At 39.2% G+C, this 22,781-nt stretch overlaps 1 protein-coding gene across 1 annotated transcript in view; it reads left to right on the top strand.

Moving 5' to 3' along the window:
* zbtb38 (zinc finger and BTB domain containing 38) overlaps positions 1 to 20,978 on the top strand; it is a 31,394-nt gene extending 10,416 nt beyond the window's left edge. Inside the window, 3 exon segments of the mRNA XM_051656255.1 lie at positions 16,493 to 17,065; positions 17,067 to 20,129; positions 20,131 to 20,978. Coding sequence (XP_051512215.1) covers positions 16,493 to 17,065; positions 17,067 to 20,129; positions 20,131 to 20,184 — 3,690 coding nt within the window. The 3' untranslated portion in view covers positions 20,185 to 20,978.
* The last annotated feature ends 1,803 nt before the right edge of the window (positions 20,979 to 22,781 follow it).

Below are 22,781 nucleotides of genomic sequence, written 5' to 3'. Positions count from 1 at the left end.
AATACAAATATTTTAAAATATCTAAAAATCCTTTAAAAAAGATACATTCACCTGAGAGGCAGCATATAAGATATTTAGACTTGCTTTTAGAGAACAGATCTTAAATATAAGTATATTTTGTCTTTACTGCACTCGCAGAAGTATAACCACGTGAAAAAATACACTTATACACAAAATACACTTATATTTAATATACATTATCTTAAAGCAAGTCTAAATATCTTGTGTTGCTTCTCAAGTAAATGTATCTTGTTTTAAGGATATCTAGACAATTGTAAATGGAAAACAAGGCAAAAATATGATAACAATAGGATTTTTGCAGTGAATTTCTTTACTGAATTAAATTTAATAAAAAATATTTTTTCCTTTAATTCATTGAATGTCATTGAGTCATTTTTAAAAGATGATTTATTGATTGTTAGCAAGCATGTTTAATACAACCTTTTAAGTCAGGGCACAAGGTGAATAATTGGTTACGAGCTAATTATTAATCGTTGCAATAATCACAGAATAGTTTAATAATCCTTCTAATAATTGTTAGATTAATCGATTATCAAAATAATCATTAGTTGCAGCCCTAATCTTCATACATTTCCTACATTTTCACATCATCAATCAAATTAGAATTTTAAAATCTGATGATATTTTAAAAGACAATTTCAAACTAAGCATCAGGAAACAATGAGAGGCTGTAATCTTGAGAGGTCAGTAATCAGTCCAGTCTTAGGATCTTATATCAACGTCAGTGTTTCACTCATAAGAGCTGAACACAGGCCATGCAGGCCACTATTGAATGCAGCCTTTGTTGTGGCAGCTTGTCTTCATGGCACACAGGTGATAAGCACTCAGCCTTGTTTCCAGAAATAACCACTGGTATCGGGACATTAGGTTCACTCGCTACACTGTGAACTCAAGGTAGCAGTCTTCTGCAAGGTTCAAAGAGACACTTCACCAAGTTTAAAAGCAGGTCTGGTACACTCACTCACGAGAGCTTATTTGACTGATTTGACCAATAGTTCTTGAACATATTTGAAATAAAATAAAGAAATAAAAATGAGCTTTTTTTGTTTGTTTGTTTGTTTTTTTTAAAGCTGAAGATCTATAGTGTATCCAATATATATATATATATATATATATATATATATATATATCCATTTGGAAATAGTCTGGAAACAAAAAAAGTTGTATTATCTTAAAAACTAATACACAGTTGTGGTGTAAAATGAAAAATAAATGTTAAAGATCTGACCTTGTTAAAGTAAGATTTCCTTGTTTCAACTGAAGCACACAAGATGCTGTTTGGAATATTCTCAAATCATGTTGGAAAACAAGGATCAAAAGGTTAAGTACAAACTTGTTGAGTGTATGCCAGTTCAAATGCAAGATGTCATTTAATAGGGAGGGATGGACAGATCGATCCTGAAGGATTGATAATTCTGATATTGATGCTGTATCGAGAAGATTCTAGAGTTGCTGTTTTTTTAACTATTATTTAGTTACCATGAACATTTTTGAGTATTATAAGCTTGGAAGTAAAAAAACAACAGCAATTTATATTAGCAAATATTTGCGTAGGATAGGAATGTCTTCTGCTCATCTTAACGTGCAGAAATGCTGAAAGACACTGACAAGCAGTCACGCTGCTCAATAAATTAAAGTTGTTAAAACATCGAAAATGTTCTACAGTTGTTGTTAATAAATGAGAAACAAAACAAATCTAGTAATTTTCCGCAGTAACACTTTACAACCTGGTTGTATTTGTTAACAGTTAATACATTAGTTAAAAACATGCATTACTTTTACAGCACGCATTAATCTTGGTTAATGTTAATTACAGCATTTACTAATAAATTGTTAAAATGAAAAGTTGTATAAATTAACATTTGTTATTAGTTAACATTATTATAACGCATTATAAACTAACAGAAACACAGTAATTACCAATAACCAAGTTTAATAAATGCAGTAGTAAAATGTTGTTCATTGTAGTTCATGATACCTAATTCATTACTGTTACTATTGTTAATGAATGGGATCTTATTGCAAAGTGTTCCTTTTCTGTTTAGGCTTATAAATATAAAAACAAGGCTTTTAAAAACAATATTTAAAATGACCCATTTTGTCCCAAGAATTCGCAAATAAATAAATAAATCCCATTGTGGTATTGGCTTTGATAGTACTTGGTAATGGATTAAAGTGGTATCGCCCATCCTTAGCATTTAAGCAAATGGGGACATACCAAATACTACATTCTGAAATTCTTGCACATTTAAACTTTTTAGTTTTCAAATGAAACTTTTGCATTGTTATGCTGATTAAAACATTTACAATGAAAAATGTAAATTAGAGCCATTTTGCCAGACTTTTGTACCCCATTTTTGAGTTTTATTTTAATGCCATATCCCATAAAATTTCAATAAGGTAAAAAAAAAAAAAAAAAAAAAAATATCACATCTGTTCATATAAGTGAAAAATGAAACAATGATATTAAGCAAAAAATATTAACAGAACAACAACAAAAGGGATAGATATCTTCCAGTATTTAGGTGCTGCCCTTACTTTGAATAACGTCAAACCCTTTTTGGGTTGTGATATATAATAACCTGCAGTTGGAAAGTGAATAAGCTCCTCCTCTTTTTCCTTTTTCACATTCCCTCCCATCTCGCTCCAGTCTCCCCTCTCTCGCTCTCCGCAGCACAGCCGCATCCTTTTGCATCAATCAGCAGCCATGTTGAAGGTGAACCTTCAGTCCTCCACATTTCCTCTTACTCGTGAGCTCTTGTTTTCTCTCCAGCGCTCTTTCGCGCTCTCTCTCTTTCTTCTTCACCCTAACCTTTCGCTGAAACCCCTCTCTACCCTTTCGCCATGTTCTCTTCCCCTTCTTTTATCCACCCCTCCCTCTTTCAGCCATTCTCTCAAGTCACCATTTCCTTTTCTGCTTGCTCATGCACTCCTCTTTCTGTTTGATAGCATGAGATGAGCGGTTGAGAAGCAGACTGTGCGGTCTCTCCCTCACACTCTTTTAATCTCAAACATGCACACCCACCACCACAAACATGCACACATAAAAAAGTCACTGCGGTGGTACTGGTACATCTTCAGCCATAACAGTGAACATCCGCACTCAGATCTGCATAAACATGCACCAAACCTGAGAACAGCCGTTTCCATGTGTTACGGAGAAATAGCATGAGGTGGGCGAGGGACAGACATCGAATATGTGCGTGTGTGGCTGTGAATTTAAATTCATAGCTGCTTGCAGTTTATTTATTATTTTTTTTCTGGAGGGATTTGAAAACCCAGACTGATATTATTTATTCTACGTGATGGAAAATATCAAAACCTGTCCAGTGCCAGGTGTTTTTATTCAGACACTGGTGGTTGCGTTGTTGCAAATGCATCACACTGTATGCGTATGCTGTTCTTTTGCAGTGGATTATGAAGTTGCAGTTCCATGCTAGCATTCCACATCTCTTTTTCCACAGCTAATAATGCACAGACAGCAGTGGAGCTACCCTGTCCGACAATTTTCAAACTCCGCAGTGAGCGAAGAGACTCTGGTGGCCATCTAGCAAGCATTTCGGAACCAATGAGACATATAGCATGGTGCATTGGAGCAGACTGATGCCCCCTGCCACCTCTGGACTGGGCGTCTCACGCAGAGAGGGCACTGGGACTAGGGTGAACCAAAAAGAGACAGAGAGAGAGAGAGAGAGAGAGAGAGAGAGACTGTGAGAGAGAGCAAGCAGGATAGACTTATAGGAGAGGCTGTGATCGCAGCAGTGAGCAGCAAGTGACGAGTTGAATCAAAAAAAAAAAAAAAAAAACTAACACTTTCGCCTGCAAACTAAACATCTTTTTCCAGTGGACTGCAGGAACCGTAGAGGAAAACGAGATGTTTTCCACTCTCCGTGCATTGAAGCATTTTCTCTGATTAACTGAAATAAAGGTACGTTCAGCATGCTTTTGCCTCCAGTTTCAAACAGACAAAGTCGAGCGCATTTTTGCTGGACGGCGCATGAAGACTGTTGTGGTTTTATCTGTAATATTGAAAGATAATGTTTTCGCTCATTGTTTGACTGGACAATTTGTACTCGTAAGCAGTTGCTTCTTTCGTTTTGTTAGAAGAATGGTGGGGGATTTTTATTTTTCCGCTGTTTCGCTCACCATTCGGTATGTTAAGGGATGTTTAAATCAGGGCGTGGCAGGTAGATACATCCACGGAAGGCAAATGTGATTTTACACTTGCATGAAATTAAAACGTATAAAAATGTTAAGGGAGAACAGAAAATCAACAGGCAAAATAACAAATGGTGAATTTTGTATTTTGTTTAATTCATTTTTAATTGTTTTTTTAATGTGAATGGGCCCTTTAACTCAATTGAGCTTCGCCATCTGGCTCCTTCTTTGAGTAGGGGCTGTGATTTTGACTGCATACTACTCCATTAAATACACACATATATACACACACCAATCCCTGATCGTCCACCGTTCCAGCTAAATGCTACCCAGGCGTTCCACCATGGCTCATTCCATTAGATCTGTTTTTCTCCAGACAGAAAACACGACTGCCTGCTCAACCGCCATTCATCCAAATCCCAGTAAGAGCTGCGCCACAGCATGTTGCCATGACAACCGAGGCCTGTCAGACAGGGAACAGGCGGATGTTTCCCCAGCGATTATGAGAGGTCTGCCTCTCCTGCTAGCGCATGCACACACAAACAGTGCAGATTAAAATAGACTCTTAGCTCCGACATAACGTTGAATCTGGCATGTATTTCCATCCAAACTGTTTACAGTTGTCATTTAAATTCAGAGTAAAGGTACTGGCTGAGCAAGAACACTGTCTCATGGTGTTTTAGCGATGATCAAAGGCAAATTATATGTGGTGGATGCCTTCTGCGTGGTTGTGTTATTTCCTTTCTCATTGTGAGTGACATCAGAGCGACCACAGAACAGCCTGAGAAAATGTTCCTCTGAACTTGTTTGTCATTTGGCTGTCTGTTCAGAAACTGAGCATGCTGCATGAACAGCCTTGCTAGATCAGTTATTTTAAAGATTCATTCATCTTCATCCTCATCTATACTCTAATAATAATCAGAATTGCATGTCCAAAGGTGATCGAACACTGTCTGATACAACATTCACTAACAGCCATTTTACTTCATGCCATGATGCCTTGTGTTGTGGTTTCAAAATGGTTGCTCTATTCAAAGAAATTAACCTTTCAGCAAAAGCATGCAAAGTTTTGCGTACTGCCCAAACTCATCAATGCATTAGTGTAATATTGTTGAAAAAAACTAAAAAGTTTGTGCAGTGTGTGTTTGTTAAAGTGCACAGCCAGTCTACTGCACATGCTCCCCAGCTAACTCTGCCAGCTGGACCAGCTGGTTTAAGATTTTTCTTTTCAGCAGTTAACTGATCTGATAACAAAGGTAACATTTAACTTTTTTAAAGAGCTTCATATGTCTCCCTGGGGACCTGAAACCACTGGATTGGATCATAAAAATCCATCCAGAAAACGTAATGCTAGCATGATCGATGCAACAACTGTCTATCTGTTACCCGTTGAAAAGACCAGGGCTGTGTTTCCCAAAAGCATCGCAAGCTTAAGTTGATCGTAGAGACCATTGCCGCCATGTTTGGGAAATGCAGCCCAGGCTGGTTTATGACGGATTGGTGCTAGTCTGGATAGGGACTAGCATAGCCATGGTGTTTACCAGGAAAAAAGCAAGAAAGTCTTGCTAGTTTAGCTAGTTAAAAAGCCTGGTGGCGACACCAGCTTCGAAATCACAACATATAATGGGGACTAGCCATACTATAATTTTCAACAGAGTATTTGGCGACTAAAAAAATAATTTCATACATCAATGTTTCAGCTTTTGGAGCCAGTGGGCGCCAAGTAAATTTTTCTGGAGCATGAAAATGACTAAAATCGCACTACAATCACCCATTTAATTAGAATGTAATTCGGACATCACCATCACACAAACAAAGAGAAATAATGACACAAAAACAAGCTTGAGAGACAAAAAGATGCACTAATGAGAATGAAACAAAAGAGACAGTCAAAAACAAGAATGTTTTTTAATACATTCACACGGTAAGTCTACATAAGATACTTTGATGGTACATTGATCAAAAGTGCTGCTGCCATACTTCAGAGGATGTGAACAAATCTTGGTCTTACAGACATTTGGAGACTTCTGAATCCATCTGGGAGGGACTACACTTTTTTTTCATCAGTTCATAAGATTTACTCTAGAATAGTTTTTTGTAGTTTTTTTTACATCTAAGTCACTTATTCCATTTGCCACTGACTGCTCAATTGGGAACATTTTAGTTTCAGATCATGCTTTGGTGTATTTAGAGATGTTGCTGCATGTAGAGAAAAGAAAATCATATAGATGGCGCTTTAATACATCCCTTCTGCAGGACCCAGCATTTCAACAAATGTTAAAGTCAAATTTATTTGTATAACACTTTTCACAACAGGCATGTTTCAAAGCAGCTGTACATTAAATTATGTTATAACAGAAAATGAATGAATATAATGCCAATATTAGTATTTTATTTTTAGAACTATAAGTGATTAAAATGAGTAAATTAATTAAGTGTTTGTAAGGAAGTTCTTGGAAAGGAGGATGCTGGAGCCGGCATGACAAACACATAGACATTTATTGTTGCACTTTTCAGTCGCACACAATAAGGCCGCTTTTCAGCAGTACACAAAAGGGTTGATTTTCAGCTTCACTACACATACTCTCTGTTGGCTTTTCAGCTCAACACTACACATAAACTCTATTTGCTTTTCAACTTCACTACACATAAACTCAGGTGGCTTTTCAGCTCAAATCTATACATGAACTCTATTGGCTTTTCAGCTCAACACTACACATAAACAGCTTCATTGAGTCTCTCTCTCTCCCTGTGTCTCTCCCCGACTGCAGCTCTCGCCGCGGCTTTATCTCTCGCCTGTTAACGCTGTAATCAGCTACAGCTGGGCGAGATAATCCGCTGCAGGTGTCCAACCTGGCCTCGCTCCGCACAGTCACCGCTCGGCCTGCCCCACTCTCCACATACCCCCATCGCCCAACTCAGGCCGGGGACCTCTCTGGCCTGAGCCTTACTCCCCCCCCCATTTCTGGAGAGGAGCCGCTGCCCTTTCGGCCGACCCAGTGCTAGATGGTTTTCCCCACCTCTGTGAATCCGGAACAGCTGTAGGGAAAGAAGAGGGGGAGGGAGGAGTGAGAGAGAAAGAGAGCGAGAAAGAGCGAGGGAGAGGGTGAGAGCAAGAGAGAGAGGAGGAGAAAAAATAAAATAAAAATGTCGGCTCCCGGACACACCACCCACTCAGTCCTCATCCAGCTGGTCCACCTCTGTCTGTGATGCCCAGCAAAGGCACTGGTCTCGCTCAGCCATCCCTTTTGGTAGCCTGCTGACAAACCCGTTGCGTCTCACCAGAACGTGTATCCTTGGCACCACGTTCCTGAGCCAGCAGCGAGGACTCCAGGACAGCGTGATCTTCCTCAAGTTTTCCCAGGTTTTGACACCAGTGTAAGGATTTGTGGAAAAGGAGGAAGCTGGGGCCGGCTTGACAAATACATAGACATTTATTGTTGCACTTTTCAGTCGCACACAATAAGGCCACTTTTCAGTAGTACACAAAAGGTTTGATTTCAGCTTCACTACACATAATCTCTGTTGGCTTTTCAGCTCAACACTACACATAAACTATTTGCTTTTCAGCTTCACTGCACATAAACTCCATTGGCTTTTCAGCTCAACACAACACATACACTCTTTTGGCTTTTCAGCTCAACACTACACATAAACTCTATTTGCTTTTCAGCTTCACTACACATAAACAGCTTCGTTGAGTCTCTCTCTCTCCCTGTGTCTCTCCCCGACTGCAGCTCTCGCCACAGCTTTACCTCTCGCCCGTTAATGCTGTAATCAGCCACAGCTGGGTCGAGATAAGCCGCTACAGGTGTCCAACCTGGCCTCGCTTCGCACAGTCGCCGCTCGGTCCGCCCCACTCTCCACAGTGTTGTGGGTCAATGATTAAACAAAATTATTTTATATTAACTATAAGTTTTAGTCTTAAAGTCCTTGAAGTCATCCCAAATTAACTGAGAAAATACACGTAGATGCATTGTCCTTTGATTTTGGCAGATAAAGGCGTTTGTTAGTGATTAATTCATTTTCTATGTAGTTTAAGAGAGTGCTGTCCCTCCTTTGACCAAGTTGATATAGGTATCATTCAGTGAGGATCATCGCAGTCCGGCTGGAAGCTTATGGCAGGTAATTTTGGTGAACTCCATCCTGAACCCATGCTTCAGGCAGTGGCTCATGAAGAATCCCATGTCTTTGAGATTGCATCAGTTTAAGTTAATGTTTATGTGGAGGCCAATTGGTCCTCAGTGTCCTCTTTTAGCATGGTATGTGAGGCGCTTAAGACAGTTCTTAGGGGGCGGATCAGACAATATGCCTCATTCATTAAAAAGATCAAAGCACAGGAATTCATGAATTGGAAAAGGGTATTAAAAGTACCGAAACAAAGCTGAAGTGCCAAATATCATCCAATGGTCTTAGAGAGTTGATTCAGCTAAAATACAGGTACAATACTATTTTGTCACAGAAAGTAGAGTTTTGCTTATTCAGGGCAAGACAGACATACTTTGAGTCGGGAGACAAGGCAGGGAAACACCTGTCAGATACATAAATCATAGAGAGTTTATTTTTCCACCATTCCTTCAGTGAAATATTCTGGAGGCAATATACAGTATTTAACTCCAGATATTCATAAGGCCACAGATATTCATAAGGCCTTTAAAGAATTTTATTTTGATCTTTATAGTTCCACATCTTCGTCTAACGATAAGGATATTAGCAACTTCATAGACCCATTAGAACGTCCTAAATTGGCGAATGATCAAAAAGACACTGGGGCCAGATGGTTTTGCTGCAGAATTTGTTAGATTTTATGTCACAGAACTGGCTCCACTTATGTTAGAAGTTTACATAGAGTCATTAAAGAAAGGTGAACTACTACCAACAATGACGCAAGCCCTGATCAGTCTCATTCTTAAAAGAAGAAAAAGACCCAAATGAATGTAAAAGTTATCGTCCAATTTCCCTGATCCAGTTAGATTTAAAAATATTGTCTAAAACTCTGTCTAATCGATTAAGCAGAGTAATCACATCTCTTATTCATATAGATCAAGTGGGGTTTATTCTTGGTCATAGTTCTTCTGATAATATTAGACGTTTTATAAATATTATGTGGTCAGTTAGGGTGTAAATCGGATGTTTCATAATGATACGATCTTGAATCGATTCTCTTGGCCTGCGATCTGATATTTGCTGATACTTCGAAGTCTGCCGCTATACGATTCGATTCAGGGGCCTGCAATCGATATGTGCCTATTTTACACAATCAATAAAAAATGTTTGCCCTCAAATGCAACCAAAATATAATTTGATTATTTTATTCAGCTCTCTGTATACACATTGGGACATCCATAACATAAGGTACTTCAGATGTTGAAAACAATTATACAGATAAATAATATAAAAAATAAAGTCACATACAAGTGATCATCACTCGTTTGATGACAGCTAATTTTTCAGTTTAGTCCAATTCAAAATACTTACATACCCATGACTTGTTTCCAACTAGCCATGCTATCCGAGGTTTTCTTGGCTACAACTTCCACAGTTGTAATGAAAAATTATGTTACAGTTAACTGGGATAAGGGTGTTGATGTGTATATGTGTAAAGTCTTATAACTGATGCTGGAGCTGAGCAGGTGTTTGCCTTTCCCTCGTTAGTGCTGTTTAGAATGTCGGCGTTGTCAAGATGTTTCACATGGTTGAACTTCTCCATGGTACTTTAAAATAGCAAATTCTCATGTATAATTCAAATGGGTCGCATGCGCAACGATATCGATGGAAGCCTGAATTAATCGCGCATGTGAGCCGCTCTGCGTTTGTCACGAGAGCTCACATTTTAAGGAGTGCCAGGTTGATGCGCCCGCATGGATCCTGTCAATGGAGCTCGCATTTCGTGGGAAGCCCGGTTGATGTGTGCGCATGCCGCACAGATAGCAGGACACAATTTGGCTTCAAAGATGCCGTGCACACCCATGTCCCACATGAAAAGCATATTTAGCGCAGTGTGACAAGGAGGAGGGCGTGGTCGGGCTGTGATGGAGCACGGCCGGAGCTGAATCAGCTGATCAGTGGGAGAGCAAGGTAAGGGGTGGCTGCGTGTGTTTCTCTCTCTCTCTCGAACCGGCGTCTCCGGCTGCCCCTTAGCTAGCTCTCCTGCTGATCAGCTGATTCAGCACTGGCCGTGCTCCATCACGGCCTGGCCACACTCTCCTCCTTATCACACGCTCATAAAGTCAAATGAAGGTTGCTTCATCGCCTGACGGAAATGTGTACGGACATGGCTGACATGAGGGTATTAAAATAAAGGTACATCTTAAAAAAAATGTCTATATCGATATTTATGCATTGTATCGATAACATTGGATCGCTGATCATTGGATCGATGCATCGATTCAGATTGATGGATCGTTACACCCCTAGTGGTCAGTAGCAAATGATCAGACCCTGATTGCTGCCATCTTGATGCCGAGAAGGTGTTTGATTGGGTGAATGGGACTATCTTTTTAAGATTTTGGAAATTTACAGGTTTAGGAACACTTTTATTGGGTGGATTAAATTACTCTAGAAACATCCGTTAGAGGCAGTGCAAACTAATAGATTAATTTCAAATTATATTTGTCTTGGTAGGGGAAACCGGTAAGGCTGTCACTCTCCCCTTTGCTGTTCTGTCTTGCTCTGAACCATTAGCAGCAGCAATATGAAAAGAGGATGATTTTCCTGGTATTATAGCAGGAGGTGTGGTGGATAAACTTTTACTCTACGCAGATTACATATTATTATTTGACTCTGACCTTAGAAGATCTATGGCTAGCCTCCACAGAATTATTCATTCTTTCTCCAAATTTTCAGGATACAGGGTGAATTGGCCTAAATCAGAAGCTCTTGCTCTGACAGCATATTGCCCTACCACGGCTTTCCAACCTGGCACCTTTCAATGGCCCAAGCAAGGCATTAGGTATTTAGGCATTTTATTTCCAGCAAATTTGAGAGATTTAGTTAGTTAATTTTGACCCATTAATGAAAAGTTTCTCATGTGATGTTGATAGGTGGGCTTTACTACATTTGTCCATGGCTGGGAAGGTCAATGTTATAAAAATAAATTGTATCCCAAAATTCAATTATTTTCTGCAGTCTCTCCCTCTAGAAGTTCCTCTTTCTTACTTTAATTTTTTTTTATAGAATATCTAATTTTTTTTTATTTTTTTTTTTATTTGGAACGATAAATGACCTCAGTTACATTTCAATAAATTACATAGACCAACTGACAAAGGAGGCTTAGGCCTCCCCAAAATTTTGTTGTATTACTATGCTTTTAATCTTAGACACTTGGCCCATTGGTCTCTTCCACCTGAGAGAGCCCCTCCCTTGTACAACATTGAACAAGCGGTCCTTGCTGCAATCTCACCATTACAAAGTCTTTCTATTAAATTGCCTAGAGAAGTAAAAATTTACCATATGTCCAATTTTGATACTTCAAGAAATGTTTCCTCAAGCATATGGCTGAACCCCAAATGATGTATTAACAAGTCCCCCTGGAAAGAATGGATGGAGAGGGGTGTTGCTACACTTGGTGACCTTTATGAAAATGGAGCTTTGAGATCATTTGAAATATAACACAGCAATTTGGGATTTCTAGGTCTCAGTTTTCCAGGTATTTACAGTTGTGCCATTTATTTTGTACTATTTTTGGTGGTAGTACATACAGTAGCCCCCTAAAGCTGCAGACACCCTGTGTGTGGTGCTCACAGCCTTTGGAAAGGGTCATAAAGCGTCAGTGTATTATTCCTCGTTGATTCAGAGTCTTGGTGATGGAGCCTTAACAGCTCTTAAGAGGTTATGGGAAAGAGATTTGAACTTGGTATTGGAGGATGGGGAGTGGGAAAGAATTAAAAAACATTTTTTTAAACTATGTCTTGGGATGCAAGGGTACGCCTTATTCAGTTTAAGATTTTGCATCATTTCTATTGGACTCCCTCTACATTGTTTAGGCTTAGTTTAAAAGACACACCTACATGCTGGTGATGTCAGTTGGAGGATGAAGACATATCCCACGCTCTGTGGTTCTGTGCGAAGATTCAAGAATTCTGGTTAAGAGCCCAGAATCTTATCTGTGAGATTTTACATACCCAAATTTCATTCTGTCCCAGACTATGTACTGTATATTGGGTGATGGGGTGGTTATTAAAGTAGGTGACAAATATACAAAAAGCTGGGTCCAAACTAATGTAATGATTGGCAGACAAATAATTCTTAGAGGATGGAAGTCAGTTGGCGCTCCCTCATTTAAAAAATGGTGACCTAATTGGGCAGGGAGTCAGCATTTGAAAAGATGTCATACAAACAGCTTGGCAGATTAGATGCCTATGGTAAGAAATGGGACAAATGCATAACCTTTCTGGAAGGCTCTCGGTGAGGGCCATGTGGAGAGAAGTCCTTTTTTTTCTTCAGATAATGAAAAGGATAGTTTTTTAATTTCAAAATTAAAATGCATTTGGAATGCTGTGTTCACATTAATTTACACAAAAATGGCCTTTAAAATGTAATGTGGTGTGACCATGATTTATCTTCCAAATATTTTGAAATGCTTTTGTCACTGTCAAATGTATCCTTTCCATGCCTTGGTTGTGTTCACTTGTCCCACTCCCCCCCGCCATTAGCTCTTGCGAGTACATATATACAGTATATACACTCAGTGACCACTTTATTTGGTACACCTGTACACCTACTTATTCATGCAATTATCTAATCAGCCAATCATGTGGCAGCAGTGCAATGTATAAAATCATATGTTCAGATATGGGTCAGGAGCTTCAGTTAATGTTCACATCAACCATCAGAATGGGGAAAAAAATGTATCTCAGTGATTTTGACCATGGCATGATATATAAAACCAAACTATTAGCACTTTATACAATGTAATTATATGTGCATATTTCAGATGTTATATTTTAAAGAGCATATTGAAGTTCTGTTTTTACCCCAGGGTATTTTGGTGAGTTTGATTATCCTTTTAAGTCAAGAAAAGTCAGGTCATGTTATGTTTAATTTTTGCAATTATGTTTTCCATATTGCTTTAAATAACAATAACTATATTTTGATTCAGTACTTTGACAGACCTCAAGCTCAAGCTACATAACCCCATACCCAAGAATAATTAACTCAGCACAGTGAGTATCCTCTCTGTTTGCCTGGAAGAGCTCTCTGATGAGGAGTATATAGAAACTCATCTTCTCTCCTTGCAGCCATCAAGGTTGAGTCAAGCTTTCCCAGGGTTAATGCATCCCTACTGGATTGACTCATTAATATTAATTTGGTCATGTGGGCTACTAAAGTTAAAGCAATGTTAGCATGAATAAATTAATATTCATGAGCCAAGCAGGGTTAAATTTGCACCCAGTGCCCTATATAATTTTCAGAAAGTAAACCAAAGTGCACTGGTGTTACCAAAGAGCCGTCACCAACAAAAGCACAGCAGACTCATCAATGACATGCTAAAGCTTGACCAATCAGTTACCTCAGTCATAGTTCCTGCTAATGTTCTTTCCTGGCCCCTATATGTTCCATTGATAGTGCCATCTTTGTGTTTATATCTCTGTGTGTATGCCCATTTTTGTCTCTTTCATGTTTGACTCAGAGTCTAAGTTCATGCCTGAGGTCATGCCCACATCAGGGTCTTGGTCTAGGTCAGGGTCCACATCCAGACTTATCACACTGTGAATTTACCAAGAGGGGGTTGAAAGTACTGCTGCTGAAATTGGTCTGTACTTACTGAAATTCGAATCACTGCCTCCAGGGGCCGAAGCTGGAAGTTTTGTTAAACATATGGGCACGTGGGAGCTCAAGTTTCCAGGTGAAATGTCCACAGGGTGGTGCCAAGAGTGAGTTGTATTCTTAGTTATAAATGATATAATACAGTCAACAGAAATGCATATTTTATTAACTCTACACCCTAACCCAACACTAAACCTAACCATCAGTGGAGTAAAAATGTAATTTTAGGGCAAAAATGCAACCTGAGAATCCCACTCACCATTGTTTGTGAATACAATCATTACACTAGAGAGAAATATATTTACGCTTGAATTGTTTAAAAAATGTCTGATGGGGGATGGCACTTGTCAGTAATTCAGCTGAATGGGGTTGATTTCAGGGTACATTAACTTTTGGAAGCAACATGTCATGAATTCTAGATGACAATCAGCTTGCTGACTTGTGACGTTGGAAGTGATTTTGCTACATTATTTCAATTTCAGTGCTTTGTCAATAATAGGCCTTTTAATAAGTTATATTATAGTCAACTAATGTTAAGCTAATTACTCACCCTCTGCAGTTTGTTTTATGCAAATTAAAACAAGCTTGAGCTCTTGATTATGATATAATGGACAATGTTCTCCAATGGACACGCTACATGACATGATTACTACTAGTTTATTCATTACAGGCACAGCCACCAAAGTAAAACAGGTCTTTTCTCACCAAAGTCCACCATTTATTATCAAAATATAGATAGACACATATATTTTTTTAGGTTATGCCACATGACTTCAGCAACTACATACCCAGATCCCCCCCACCTCCCCAGATCATGTCAATTTAAACTGATGACACCTATTCATTCATTTTCTTCATTTGGATACATTTCTGTATATGATAGTTCACAATTAATACAGGCAGTTCAAACTGAAAAAAAGTAACAATTAGAATGGATAATTTTATGATGAATCAATTTTTGTAATTTTTTTTTTTTTTTTTTTTTTTTGTTTTTTGCTATGATGTAAGATAATAATTGACCCTTTTCTTTGATTTCAGTAAAATCACATGTCATATAAAATTACCATATACATTTTAGGTCTATTTGCATACAACGACACTACACACCTTAAAACCCCTACAAGGCAATAATGGGCTCTGACAATATCCGCTGAAATGTCATTTTACTGATGGGTTATTCACAGCAGGCAGTATGACTAAATTCTCATGCTGCCAGGTGAGCCACCTCCAACAATACAGGTGTTAGTTCTAAAAGTAGACAAATGGAGAATGCTCGATGAGTCATCCAGTAGGTCTCAGTCTAGACACTCTTGGATTAATCTGCCAGGCCGCACCTCCTGCATCAGGCTGAGCAAAAGAACAAATCATAAACAATGGTTAATTACAGGGTTATATATGATATTTGTCTTTTTGGCCTTGTCATGTCAATGTCAATATCACATCAGCTTTAAATTAAAGATAGCCCCATTTCATATAACTTGTGGTGCCACATATCTGCTCAATATTTATATTTGTATGTAAGAATTTAATATTACTTTATTTTGATAATTGGTGTTAGGATAAAAAATATTAACCAGCTACCTCATATTATAGTTTTGGCATCACTTGATTGCTGCATTGTAAGCATGCAGTGGTGGGTGAAAAGGACGGCTTGCTTAAACTCACTACTTGGGTGCTGCTCCCATCTAGTGGTTGTGCATAAACATTCTCACTCTGTGATTAATATGATTGTGATTTTACTGTCTGTCACTGTGTATTAAATGTAATTGTAATTAATAAACATTGATTAACATGAGAAACAATTACCGATCAGTTTATTCTGTTATATTATGGTCAGTTATTCGTTCATGAAACAGATTGAATACCTCAGCTAGTTACAGTATTCATTTCCTTCTTTGGTGTAAGAAAACAATTTTGCAATATTTTCTCAAAGTATCAGCCAAATGTTTTATTATTTGCCAAAGTAACCCTTTAAGGGCAAGAATATAGGTAACTGAAAATGTATAAATCACTATTTTCCAACACATTTGGGCCCACAAAATACATTTTTCTTTTTTTTTTTTTCTAAAATATTGTTTTTTAATGTTACAGCTTGTCGAAACCATGAAATTTACATTGAAAAGATAGGAACATTTGTTTCAAGGTGAGCTGCCTTCCCAAAAAAATAAATAAAAAAAATATAAAAAAATGCTGCCATGTTACTTTTAGATAAAGATTGTGAGTTGAAGACAGAATTTATATACAAAGTCACATGCCCTCGATATTTGAAAGGACCCCCTTTTCAATGCATTTCACAAAAATCTGACTTTGCTTCTCTCCCCAGCCTCTTAAATGTTTGTATCTTCCAGGATAGAAAAACCTTTTTTGGGTTAAGGCATTTTAGGTGTGGTTTGGCAATTAAGGTGGCGATTAATAAGTAGGAGATATATAAAGTCAGGCCATTGATGTGATTTGACCATTAATATGCAGATATATTACTATTTTATAAGATTACACAGATTTACAAATGTTTTTTTGTTTTGTTTTTTTGCTTTCCCCTCTGCAGATGACTGTGGTCAACTCTAGCACTCTTGGCCTGATGGACAGCTCCCACCCCCAGGCTGTCCTCAGTCATCTGAGTGAACAGCGTTCGCAAGGCCTTTTCTGTGATGTAATAATCGTTGTGGAGGATGTCAAGTTTCGTGCTCACCGCAACATTCTGGCTGCCACAAGTGGATACTTCCGTAATGCTTTCAAAATGCCTGAAATCTACACGTCCAACCAGGTCCTGGAGCTTACAGACCTTAAGTCTGAGGTGTTTGCTAGTATCCTAAACTTCATCTACAATGCCAAAGTGGAGTCAAGCAGTGCCGAGGACAGTAGGTCTCTGGTGGCAGCTGGAAAGCGTTTAGGAATTCCCTTTCTGGAAAAGTTGCTGGACTCTGAAAGGCAGAGCTCTGGCCTGCAGCAAAGCCAAGCCTCTGCTAGCCAAGGGAAATCAAACAGTCAGTCAAAGTTGGCAGACACATGCAGTCTGAAAAAAGAACCTCTCAAGCCTGAGGAGTCAGACTGCTCCAAGGGCCCGCGGATCACCAATGCTTTCTCCATCACTGAAGCTGGGGCAGTAAACAACCCATATCTCTACACTGGATCACCGCAACAAAGTTATAGAGGCACTAAAGAAAGTTCACCCTCCTTCCAGCTCCCAAGCTACAAGCAATTCACCCACAGAGAGTGAGCCTGCCCATGCCCTGTCTGAGCACTCATATGCAGTGAGCCAGGGGCAAGAATCTAATGATATCAAAGAGGTTACCCAGGGAAATGATAACAGAACCATCATGCCTGTTGTGGTTCCAGCTAAGACTTTGGTTAACCATAGACTTGGCCCCATAAAAAAGCGGCATATACTTGGTGAGGGCATTCATCCCCTCTTAAATGAGCCAGCTGCAACTGTGCCCACTTTTGCCAGCACATCTGTAGTTGAAAAGGCCTCTCCTACCCCATTGTCTTCCTCCCAGTTGTCCTCAAATGCAGCACCAGAGATTCATTCCAGCCTCAATTTGTCACCACCACCTGACCTTACACCCCCTGAGGATGCAGAGCCACCATGCCTGAGTCCTCAGAATACACCCAGTGCCCCCAGCTTCTGCTGCCAGCAATGCTCTGAGACCTTTAGCGACTTTGCACTTCTCACCATCCACATGCAAATACACAAGAGATTTGTCAGTCATTTGTTTTGCAAGTACTGCCATAAAAAGTTCATGCATCTTAAAAGGTTACGCAATCACGAGCAGGTTTGTGTGAAATCTCTGAAAGGTCCGTCTGAGTTAGAGACAAGCAATAAAGAGTCTTCAAGGGTCCCAGTCTCTAATGGTGTGGCAAATCCAAATAACACACAACCAGATCTCGACATCCCTTTAAATCTGGAACCCACTTTGACTAGTCCGCTCGAGATGCCTCAGGATCAAATTAAAGGGAGCTTAAAAACTAATGGCACTTCAAGAGCATATAAATGTTCTGTATGCAAACGGACTTACGTAACCCTCTCCAGCCTAAAAAGGCATGAGAATGTACATTTATGGCATAGAGCCTACCCTTGCCACTACTGCAACAAAGTGTTTGCTCTGGCTGAATACCGCACAAAGCACGAGATCTGGCATACTGGAGAACGTCGGTACCAGTGCATCTTTTGCCTGGAGACCTTCTTGACCTACTACATCCTCAAGAATCACCAGAAGTCCTTTCACGACATCGATCCACAGCTGGCTGTCAACAAAAAATCAGCAAATGGTGGATTCAAGAGTAGTGTCTACCCCATAAAGCTCTACAGGCTTCTCCCAATGAAGTTCAGAAAAAAACGTTATAAGTCTTACAGTCAGACATACTCGGAGGGGATCGAGGGCCATGAAGAGTCCTTCAATGCACCACTGGACAGCTGTTCCCCCCATGCTATTTTTGACAGTACAGTGCCCAATTCAGATGTTGTTAGTGGTCAATCATTATTCTCAATGCCAGTGACATTCATGGCCACTCCAAAAATGATGGCATCAGAAATGCCTCGCATAACCTTTGACAAACCGTGTGACCAAAACATTGAATTTCAGATACCATCTGAGATAGACCAACCTCAGAAACAACTCTCTACTGATTTCAATAAAAAGTCTGGCTTACCAGGATTTGATGGCAAGGGCTCACCGCTCTTCAGCTATAGATTTAAAGATTCTTCAAAAGCAATACAGAAAAACATAGCATCCTCTCTAGTTACACATAGAAATGACACTTCTTCAACCGAGAAAAGCACAGAAAACAGCACAGACATTCTTCCATTCCTCAACATACCATCTGTCTGCTCCTTCGAAGGGTTGAGCAGGCTGAGTGAACTGTCAGCAGCTGCCCAAACCATTGAGGACATGGCTAATCAGCTGCTGCAAGCAAGGCCAGAGAGCATAACACAGGATCAACCACCTAGTGGAAAGACAGAAACTTACCTTGCTAAGCCTGCATGCCCTGGTCCATCGATTGACAACCAGGTCCTCCCCCTCTGCCAAATAACAGTGAAGATTGGCAATGAGGCAATCGTTCGACGTAAAATAAAAGGCTCAAAGCTGTTTCCAAAGAAGAGGAAGAGGAAAAGCTGGAGGCAAGAGAGCATAGGTCAAAGTAGCCCTGCAGAGTTGAGTGTTGTGAGCCCAAGTTTACGGCTAAGAGCTGAGGTCAGAACCTCTGTTACAGAAAAAAAATCATATGACACAAATGACCCTGAAACCGACAAACTATGGCGTCCTTATTACTCATATAAACCTAAAAAGAAGGGTAAGAAGCTCAGAAGCAGACGGAAAAGGATGAAACCTGTAAGATGCTACTCTAGGCCTTTTTCACCTGAAGCAAACGAGGACTTGAGAGAGACACACTTCTGTCCAGATGAGAACATCTCAGCAGAGAATTATGAGGTCAGGAAGGAGCTGAAACATAGCAGCCAAAGGGAAGCTTTCCCCTGCCACAGCTGCAAGAGCTCTTTCTCTAGCCAGACGTCCCTCAGTATGCACATCATCAGCTGCCATCAGCCATGCTGCAGAATATGTGGTAAACAGTGTGCCCCTGAAGACACATCCAGCACAGCTGGGCCCACTGCAGAGGATAGTGGTGACTTTATCTGCAAGAGCTGCACAGAGGATGGCTCCTGTTTCAGCTCAGATGTGATGCCCCACAGCCTAAGCACGGAAAAGCGTTACAGATGTTCCTACTGCCCGCAGCGTTTCCTTTACCTTGCCACCAAAAAAAGCCATGAGAAGAAACACCTAGAGAAGTCAGGTAAAGGGCACAATTGCAGGTATTGCTCAAAGGTATGTAAAACAGCAGTGCTGTTGGGTGTTCATGAGAGCAAGCACTTCAAGGCAGAAGTTGGAGAGGATCCAGACATGATATGTAAAATGACAAATTCATTTCCTACAAGTAAAGATCACAAAGGGCCAGTCAAACCTGAGCCTTGGGAAAGCACATATAACTGCTCAGAGATCAAGCCAAAGGAACCTATGGACAGAGAAACTGAGGGGAGTTATCCTACATTCACCAATGCCTACAATAAAACATCTCTGTCATATCCTTATGCAGCAGAGAGGTCTTTTGCTTCCATTTCTCCAGAGTTGAAGATGAAAACGTCCAAGAAAAAAAGCATTTTGGAACGATCTACAGGATTTGGATTTAAGGGGGAACAGACAGTGTTCTTTGGGAGCTGTGATATGGGGCCAACAGGATTGACTCCACAACACAAGTACTGACTTCATCCAAGCTCTTAGCCTGTAACGAAAGGAGCCTCCCTACAGTTGCCCAAGTCAGAGCAAAGCATTTGTAAAAAGAGGAACTTTTTCTTCACACCCACCACAGGAAGGAAATTCATTGCCTGCTGATGTCACATAGTATACTGAAATGACATAAGTTACAGGGCAGGACTTGCATTATCTAAAAAAATGGAAATTAATATGAAAATATGATAAGACTGTCGTTTTAACTTTGCATCCAACAGAAATTGTGAGATGTAAATATAGAGTATTTTTGTTCTTACACGTAATACTATTAGTAGTTTTCCAGGCATTTCTATGAGAAGTGGTTTTATTTTTGTACATTTTTATTTGTCCTAGTCAGGTGGATCTTCCTTATGTCATTGCTCATTGTGTTGTACTGTAGTCTATGCATTAAGTAAACCGAACGGCTATCAGCACCTTACAGTGAAAATAACTGCAAGGGATTTTCCTTTTTTCCATAACATAGCATCATTACCACCATTTTCAATCGATTCATCTTATTTGATGCAAAAACCTCCGTTGATAACATTCATGTAAATCCTAATTGTTTTCCATGTGTTATACCTTTCAGTTTTACGTTGTTGAATCCTTAAAACACATCATGAAGTTAAATAAAATAACATCAAATAACACACATTAAAATGATACACATGTTAAAAATAACACAATTAATGTTTTGTTAAAATTGACAAATGTTAGCCACAATAATGGTTGATTTTACAACAAATAATAAAATATATCAAAATGTCACTGAAGCACACATTTATTGCATTACATTTACATTTTATGACACATCACACCAGTCCTGAATACAGAGAGCTACATAAGAGAAAGAATGAGTGAAACAGAGCTCAGAGTTCCTTTTCCTCTTGAAACTTCTGACTTGTAAGTGGGAGCTCTGTTTATTCATTCAGATTGGCGCTCTCTCTTCGGGCCTCAGTTCTGACCCATCTGAAAAGCTCATTCCCGCTTTTCTGTCGGTCCTCCACACAATGCAGCATTCACAGTGTCCCGTCTGAGCCCACGTCACACCAGCCACAGATGTTCTGAACTCTCCTTTGTCGTCAAACCCAACCTCCTGAGATATACTCCAATCTGGGTAGCAGGTTTGTGCCCGCAACCAAACACCTATTAGTATAATGTCAGTAAAGTTTTCATTCATCCAGGTCATCATGGATTGGAATGTCTGCTAGTTCATTCATCGGTAACTGTACTGTGTTTTGCATTTGTTAAACAACTCCACCAGACAGCCTATCAACTACTCGTCAGTTTTGCATGTATAATCCATCAAGAAGAGGTCCTGCCAGTCTACTCAAACATTAACGTTTCCTCTCTTACTGACGTGAATATTCGAGAAGAACTTGTAATACTATTACAATCCTATACATATGGAATAAAAGGTAATTCTATTTTTCACACAATGCTGTGACATTTCACAAAGTTGAAAAGCACAATCTCAAAGTTGAGGCAGAGGTGCAACAACATCCTGAATCTCCACAAGTTTCCAGAGCAAGATGTTGATGAAGCACATATTGTGCAAGCAATTCTGGTCCAATTAGCTAGATTCGGTGCATAGCACCCAGTGTAGCAAAATAAAAGGTATTAAAGTAGATCACAGTTAGTTACTTCTGATAGTAATCATCCACTAGCAGATTTGGGTTGATTATTTGGGTAGAAATGTAACCTAGTACTGATTACAAATCACACAACTTGAATTGTAATCAGTAACATAATATTTTACTGTAGATTACACTTTGTAGGTAATCTAATTCATTACTTTTGGATTATTTATTGCATGTTTTGATGAAAATCTTATTTTAAGAATATAAACTAACAAATGTACCTTCCCTTAAACATTAGTAAATATGAATCAAACAACAATTTGCTATTTTAAAGTCCAGCTTATTCTTTGACAGTTAAGATTGATAGGTAATATGATCGTTATGTAATCATGTAATCCATACAATAAATAATCTGATTTTGCGCTTTTAAAGATGTAATGTTACAAGTACTTGATTTTTGTAATCTCATTATGTAGATTTTCAAGACAATGCGGCTGCTCTCTGACTGGTATAGAATGCACTACTCCAATTGCTTGCGAGCTTGGGGCGGTACAAAGGCCCTCCCAAAATGAAATCGTGCCACATAGCAACAGGCATTTCATGTAGTCCATTACTACTCAACACTGTCCATTAGACCCATCGTTTTCAATCGAGGATCTGCGGACCCTGAGGATCCATGAAGGTACTGCAGGGAATTTGTGGACTAGAATATTAAACTGGATTTTCTTGAGAATTTTTTAGATATTCTTTACAACATTTCTAAATGTTATTAAAACATAAGGTTAAAGGAAACCATCTCTGACATCATCTGATTTAGTTGATTCTACAGAGCGTAAAATCATTATTAAACAAATCTGTCGGACAAATCTCTTTCTGTTGGCAAAAGATGTAAAGGTAGTTTAATGAGAAATAGGTCAACAATTGTTTAGCACAATGTAATAATTGTTGGTAGACTGATATATCAGTTTTTACAAATTAATCTGTGCTGATC

The sequence above is a fragment of the Myxocyprinus asiaticus genome, chromosome 26 (genome assembly GCF_019703515.2).
Source record: "Myxocyprinus asiaticus isolate MX2 ecotype Aquarium Trade chromosome 26, UBuf_Myxa_2, whole genome shotgun sequence".
Taxonomy (NCBI): domain Eukaryota; kingdom Metazoa; phylum Chordata; class Actinopteri; order Cypriniformes; family Catostomidae; genus Myxocyprinus; species Myxocyprinus asiaticus.
This window is presented reverse-complemented; position numbering and strand designations above follow the sequence as displayed.